The 8,208-nt window shown below is 28.2% G+C and overlaps 1 protein-coding gene across 1 annotated transcript; it reads left to right on the plus strand.

Moving 5' to 3' along the window:
* Window positions 1–5,883: 5,883 nt before the first annotated feature.
* Window positions 5,884–8,183, plus strand: LOC119671256 (proton-coupled amino acid transporter-like protein pathetic). Its single transcript, XM_038081799.1, has 5 exons — window positions 5,884–6,004; window positions 6,067–6,427; window positions 6,486–6,943; window positions 7,380–7,555; window positions 7,867–8,183. The coding sequence occupies exons 1-5, from the start codon at window positions 5,904–5,906 to the stop codon at window positions 8,109–8,111; spliced, it is 1,341 nt and encodes a 446-aa protein (XP_037937727.1). The 5' UTR covers window positions 5,884–5,903; the 3' UTR covers window positions 8,112–8,183.
* Window positions 8,184–8,208: the final 25 nt, after the last annotated feature.

Here is an 8,208-nt window from a genome sequence, read left to right on the forward strand (position 1 = left end):
TTAAATAAAAAAAGTGACAAAAAACCTGGAACTTGAGCATTGAAAGTTTTTGCACCCTAGGCTACTTGTGGATAAACACGATTAGTCAGCGCTTCTAATTTGAAAGGCAACAGTTCTAAGCATGACACTTGCAGTCCAAACAAATTATATACGGACTATAAACTAATTAAAAAGAATTTCAAATATATCCTAAAACCTCTGTTGATAAGTACTTGGCAATATTCGAAACAGGATTGTATACTCAGCCATATTTAAATAAATTAACTAAAATTTTTGTCCTTGTCTTTTCTTTGCTATTCGAATCCGTTTAAAAATATTTTATTTTTAAATAAAATATATTAAAAGCGCTTCTAATGTATAAAACACTAAACATATAATTTGTTAGCATTTATTAAATTTTTAATAATGAAAATAGTGAAAATCAAAAAAAAAAATACTTGATTCATTTGAGTTTACTTACTGTTAATATTTTCCTTTTATATTTACTTGTATATAAAATCTTATGTAAAGTTTTTAATGAGAACAGTTTTTTGTTATTATAAACATATGTTTTTATTTTTTGTTATTTTCTATATAAAACTGACTACGTTTCGAAATCGAGTCGTTATAACTTCCCGTCATGCGAGAGAAATCAAAAAACTCCGAATTGTTAGTAATTTTATATAGAAAAGAACCACAGAAACACGCGATATATAAATAAATTTATGTATAAAAACAATAATTTACTGATTTTTAATAAAAAGTCTCATTTATTTTTATATACAATAACACATATAAATTAAAACAGATTTATTTTATATGTTAAATGTAGCACAAATGACCCATCCGTGGTCGCAGTCTACAGTGATCTAAGGAACGCAATCCTCTTAGCATCCTCTTTAATCAAAGAAAAATTTAAGTTTAAACAAACAAAAAAAAAGTTAAGTTAATTTTGGCTTTCTAATATAAAAAATTGTTATATAAAGTATATATGGAATCGAGTTCTATAATGAAGGATTATTTTCTCATATTTTATATTCCATAGTCAAATCCGAAAATTGATCACACATATAATATTATTATTACTTAAATTCAATGACTAAATTTATTTTTTGACAATCGTAATCATTAATTTTTTTTTAATAATAATACATTCTAAAGAGCCAGAAAATAATATTTTTCAAAAGTCTATTTGATTTTGTCTTACATTAGAAGGTTCGTACAATCTTCCTTAGTGAGATGTGACATATTATTACGAAACTTGATTTGAATGTTCTTAAGTCAATTGTCTTCAGTGAATTTATTGCTAATTGTCTACGAAATATACAAGGTATATAAGAAAGTCGAATTGAAATAACTCATAGCAGCTAAGTTACCCAATTCCATAAATATCATCCGGAGAAAATCTGAAGAGCAGACCGACTCTTCATCAAAATAGTGACATTCATAGCTCGTATTGTACAAAATTCTTTTAGATTGGATAGGGGAATAATGAAACATCTTTTGAGTGTCTATAGAAACGTGGAATTCATATACTTATTGAAGTACTAAATGGGACTGGAAAGTAGCTGCATGATAAAAGAAAGAAAGAAATTATCTTCAATCACTTATTAAGTTTTTGTCTAGCACCGCAGATGAAGCGACTTCAAACTCTAGGAGTTAGTTTTTTTGCTGGAAGACATAACGCACGTGGAGATATTGCATCTTCGTAACTTCATCTAAAAGATCAAATGCCTTAGCAAACTTAGTACTTAGAACTCTTATGGAAACAATGATTAGTGTAGTTCACGTTCCTTGCGGAAAGACTAATATTTTTAGTGTATTAACATGCGCCCCTTCAACTTGACCTAACCGTCGTTTGCATTAAAAATTAATAAATATTTTATTATAGTTAATGATCATTTACTTACGCAAATTAATAGTCAAACTGAAGTGTTTTTGTTATTTACGTTCAGACTATTAAAATTATTGAAGCACATTTACTTTTATATTGCAAATTCATCTTAAAATGGTATGCAAAATATAATTATTTGTGAATAAATAAAAATTATTCTGGCATTACGAAGTCAACAAAAATATTTCTAGTAAAGCATACTTAAAATTTATTTTAATCATATTTTTAACATATTTGAAAATATTGAATATATAAATTATTTTTTATTACAGCCATTAAGTTTTTATTTATTTCTTTGGTTATTAGTTTAAAATAGCAGATGATATTCTACAAGTGATCTTCATAATAATACTAAAAACCCAGACAGTTTTAGATAACATAACAGCATAATAATATATATTAATATTGTGTTAAGAATTATTACTAACGAAATCAACATTTCTTGAGTAATTAGTGGTAAGGTGATAATTACACAGAGATATTATCCCCCATATCGAGTCCACGTTAACATTTCGTTAGCGACCTTTTCCAAGGTGGTAACAATTCTCATTTGCGATCACCAATATATCGTTCCTGGACGAACAAAATACACATTTCGTTAGTAACCGTACAAGCCGTGGCAGAAATTTACATTTCTCCTACGAATTCATTAATTTCACAGCGGAGAAACCTAGATTTCTGTAGCAAGACCTACGTCATATGTCATACCATCGCAAACTCTTCACTATTCCTACCAACTAAAATTTATTGTAGAACTAAACCTGGAAGCCGGCTCGGCGTTAAAGGGTCGTTATAGCATGAGTTAAAGCTTCCACTGAAATACTTTCAACTTTTCTCCAATACACGAGTACACAATTAATGTTTATAATTTTGCTATTTTAGTTCTATATAAATCTCAAATCTGTTTCTTCTGCATTTATATAGATATCATAATGTTTTTTACCATGGAGCTAACTTTTTTTCCTTCAAAAATCTATTTATATATGCTGTCATTGGAGTATTTTCATGAAAGTTGAAATTTCTGTAACTACACTTTAGTGGAATCCAAATACGATTAAATCTTATTCTTGAAATCTACATAAAATGTTTTTTTGAGGAGAAGGGCTTGCTTGAGACCTCCATATACGGAGCGTATATATTTCAATAAAATAAGTACTATGAAAAAAAGATTTTAATTTGTTATAAGTTTATAAGCTCAAGTTTATAGATGATTCAATGGATATGCAAAGGATATTGTTATCGCATTAATAATATATTTTTCCAAAAAAACAGATTTTGAATAAATATTTGTGATATCAAACTCATTTTTTTTTAAATAAATTTTATGTTGCTTAGAACATTTTTCTTCCGTAAATTACATTCCCCATAATCTTCACTGCAGAAGTTGTGAAAACCCGCAGATGAAAGAAATTATAGTACATTTTCTCTGTGAATGCCCGACTTTGGCGTCCAGAAGAAATAGCTTCTTAGGAAGATACTTCTTTAATAATTTATCAGACTGTTCATCGGTGAAGACAAAAGACCTACTAAATTCGGAGGGATGGATTTAGTCTCTACGCTTCCATACTAGGGTTCTTGCGCGGAATGTGGTAGCAAAATGGCGAAAAATCGCTAATTGAGGTATAGGTATGGAAGTTATCTAATAGCCTGTCACTGCAACCAACCAACAAAATTAAAAAAATCTAATAACATTCACAAATTTTTGTTTTTAATTTTAGAAGAAAACACTAAAAAGAATACCAACTGCTATTAAAGTTTAAAAGTTATTATTCCAGTTTATTATAGAAAAAATTTCTAGCCAAAACTTCATGATAACCAGTTAAGACAAGATTAATTTTTTTACCTTTACGTCAGAGAAATTTTTGTTCAATATGCAAATCTTAAAAATTTTTATTGCAATAATAAATAAAATAAACAATCTCTTCATTCATGAATTTTTATCATCAACCAAAGCAAAATTATATATTGTACAACGACTCCAACGAGTCGAGTGTCACAATTTGGACTTTAGTTTAAAAAATCACAAAATAGGGTAATCCATGTTCGTTCCAAAAAAAGTTTCCATAAATTAATCGTATATAATAAAATTAATTTTAAGGGGCGTGTTTGGACATAACATATCAAATACTCGTATATAATTTTAACTTCAATTACGTTAAATTCCCACTAATCAGCGAATCCAACTTGTCAAACTTATATACAATGATCTTATCTCAATCAAAAATGCAAAGGAATATGAAAGGTGTTCACAAATCAAAGTACATATAATTCAGAAACAATCATAAATTTTTTATAATCAACAAAAAAAAAATAAATAAATAAATAAATAAATATACGTCCCCACTTAAGGTTTCATATCTAATTTCAGTGTTGATTTCAAATCAAAAAAGAATTTTTAAAACATTTCCAAGTTATCTTAGAAAATGATAAATTGTAATACATTAATTAACTGGTTTACTGTAAGGAAACTTGGTCAGGAAATTTGCATTTCTGGCTGTACTCAAGCTTTATCCATAAATACTATCCATACTGAACGATCCAGTGCTTTGGTATTATAATTGCGAATGTTCAGCTTCTGTAAGTAACTTTCAACTTCGACCTGGGGCTTACATAGGGGTTTTTCAAACTATCTCGTCCTATGGATCCGTAAAGGAATTAAAGTAATTTTAAAAAGTAACGAGTTTTCAGTCAATCTCATGTTTGGAATCAGTTACTCTTACTCGTTTAACAATAAACAATAAACTATACTATGTTACTACGAGAGAACCTAATTGAGAGAAATGTGTACATCAATTCAATTATTTTAATTAAAAATAATAAATAATAAAAAAAATAAAATGAATAAAAATAAATAATAATAAATAAACTTATAGTGAGTTGATTAAAATTTGTGGTAATAATATTATTATTTACATTGTTTATTTTTATTTAATGATTTTTATATTTCTAAAATTACTATTTTTAATGGGTTTGTTTTTTTCAAGTAAAAAATGGCCCAGTTATTTTATAGTAAGTTTACTAATATTAGGTCGCGTTCAATATGCTATACTTTTGGTGAGCATATCCTGACTATGTACACACATGTATTCAATTTTTTTAAAAACTCTCTATTATAGAATTTATGACTACATATATTTTATCTACAAAATATAAAAAAAATAAATTATTATTATCACGTCGGTTTTTTATATATTCCCATATGTTTTTAAACAGTCCAGAATTTGGAAAAATATACTGCTCAAGGTACTGATATATAGGTGTATTAAGGTTCAAACAATTTTTGTGGAAGACCATGTCAAGTTTATATATGTTATATATGCCTGATATTCATAACAAATGGATTATACACATATGCATATATAACTGTAGGAAAATAGAAAAATTTTGAAAATGTCCATTAAAGCAATTGGAATAAATTTATGAACTATACTATAAATACTTAAAATAATTTATTTATGAATTAGATTTACCTTCATACTTATATTCTACAAGCATTACTACTCAACAAGTAGAATAAATCTTATTAGTCTTTAGTAGAGACATGGGCTTAGAGAGAAAACCAAGCAAAAACAGTCTTATAAATAATTTTAATCAAATAGGATAAATAAAAAATATATCTGCTATTTTTTATTGCTGATATTATTTGTATTTATTAAAAATAATTTTTTATAAGAATATCTTATATAAGTATTATTGTTTATTTTTTAAGACCAAATAATTTTATATTGTTTCTTTAAAATATTAGCTAATTTATAACTAACATTAAAAATGATAAAATAAAAGAAATGTATTCATTTATAATGCATAACTATTAGTTAGCTTTCTCATGAACTATTAAACCGAATGTAGCTATACAAACAACACTTATAACTTAGTTTAAGTCACTTCCGTTATATGCAAAAGAAAATAAAAACATTACAGATTAAAACAGAAAACAGTTGCATTACCAAAAAAATGTAATAATGCTAAGTATATATAATTAATTATTAATTTATAATTTCTTAATATTAGTTATACGATTTAAAAAAATATGGGACTACCTATGGATATAAAAGCTGTTACGAAGTCTTCCGATGAAAATGATAATGTTGAAGATGTTGAGTCTACTGTCAAGAAAAGGAATACAAACGGGTAAGACAATTAAAGTCAACTGCATTAATTTTCATATTTTAGTATTATTTTTTCCCTAATAGAAGACTAGCAACTGCTACTCATCTCTTCAAGGGCAGTGTAGGAGCTGGCCTATTCGCGATGGGTGATTGCTATAAAAATGGTGGGTTGATTGGAGCAACTGTACTGCTACCGATTTTGGCTGTGATATGTGTTCATTGTGAAAGAATGCTAATTGACTGCTCAGTGTCTGCGGTGGCGAAAACTGCAGGTGCTACATTCTATGATTATCCTGAGACTGTTGAAAAGTCCTTCGAATATGGTCCACTGCCTTTAAGACGTTTCTCGAAGTTTATGAAGTTTATTGTGGAAATGTTCTTATGTGTAACGCAATTTGGTTTCTGTTCAATTTATTTTGTGTTTATAACAGAAAATGTACATCAAGTGAGTTTATAAAAGAATTAAAGTATTTTTTAAATATTATTTTATTATTATTTTAAAGGTACTTGAACAAAATGGCATTCACATCAGTCAGGAACTTGTGATGTTAATAACATTATTACCAGCTATGATACCGTCTTTATTAACTAATTTAAAATATATAGCTCCAGTTTCTATGTTGGCAAATTTCGCGCTTCTATTTGGTTTAGTAGCTACACTAACAATTGCATTCCAACAAGGACCTATGCCACCAATAAGTGAACGCAATTACTTTACGAATGGCACTCAGATGTCTTTATTCTTTGGCACAGCGCTATTCTCCTATGAAGGCATTGCACTTATCTTACCGCTTAGAAATTCTATGAGAGAACCCAAGGATTTCAGCAGTAAATTTGGTGTTCTAAATCTGACTATGATTGTAGTTACAGCTCTATTTCTTTTCACCGGTTTCGTCAGCTATTTACGTTGGGGTGAAGAAGTACAAGGCAGTATAACTTTAAATTTGGAAGTGGAAGAAGTGTATGTTGTATAAAATTTTTAGTACTCAATAGTGCGTAATTCTGATTTCTCCAACTGGTCAATTTGACAATGGATTTTAGTGAAATCAACTAATTTGAGCAAGTTTTTCCGCTCTGGTTTATTAAATAGAGTTAATTTCGAGAAGTAAGCTCCTGCTATTGAGTATATGTAATTTTTACTTAGATTAAACAAATGAAGAATAAAATGGGTAGTAGACGCGTCGACTTGTTGTTGGTTTCCATTTAAATATTTTCAACTTTAAAACTCGATATCTGGAAAACTCAGCTATATTGATATGCAGCATTGTAGAAAATATTTCTCACAATAGTTGTCTTCACTAAAACCCGTTCTCAACTTGGAGTGCCCGGAAAATTGGAACCGTGTTTTCTGTAGTTAATATATGAAAGTTTATATACTTATTTAATTTCATTCACAGCATGTCACAAGTTGTTAAAATTATAGCCGCTTTAGGTGTGTTTTTTGGCTATCCAATACAGTTCTTTATTATGATCAGAATTATTTGGCCACCAATGAAGGAATCATCGAGCTGTACTCAGAAGTTTCCAATAACAATACAGGTTATCCTACGATTCATAATGGTCATATTAACATGTAAGTTTGAAATACGCACTGCACTCATAAGTGCAATTAAAAGTTACAACAAAAATCTACTTTGCACTTTTGACTAGTCTAGATATCAGACTGCACTATAGACGTCAAGAATTTTTCAATGACTTTCATATCTCTGTCAACTACTTAATTGTTATTAATTTGAAGTACTTCAAATCAATCATTTAATATGTAGCACAGTTACTTATTTCTTTTTACCTCAAACATTGCTAATCAATGTAAATATAGAGAAATTCGATTCCATTTTATCAGTAGAATAATATTGTTATGAAATATTTTTATCTCTTTTATAGTTATCGTGGCCTTAGCGGTACCTAAACTAAGTCTCTTCATATCGCTAATTGGTGCAATGTGTTCTACTTCGCTGGCTTTTGTCATACCAGTGTTGATTGATTTTGTAGTGCGTGCTCAAGTTCCTAAAGCGCTTAACTTTTGGATATATCTGAAGAATATAGTTATCATGTTGATAGCAGTACTGGGTATTGTTACAGGAACTTATCAAAGTATTGTAGAAATTATTAAAGCATTCGGCCTGTAAATTAGTATTGTTGTACTTATTACTTGTGAATAGTTTGTAATATTGTAGTTGTAATAATGTTATGTTAAGTAAATGATTTATTTTAAATTGTATTAAA

The sequence above is a fragment of the Teleopsis dalmanni genome, chromosome 1, assembly GCF_002237135.1.
Source record: "Teleopsis dalmanni isolate 2A chromosome 1, ASM223713v2, whole genome shotgun sequence".
Taxonomy (NCBI): domain Eukaryota; kingdom Metazoa; phylum Arthropoda; class Insecta; order Diptera; family Diopsidae; genus Teleopsis; species Teleopsis dalmanni.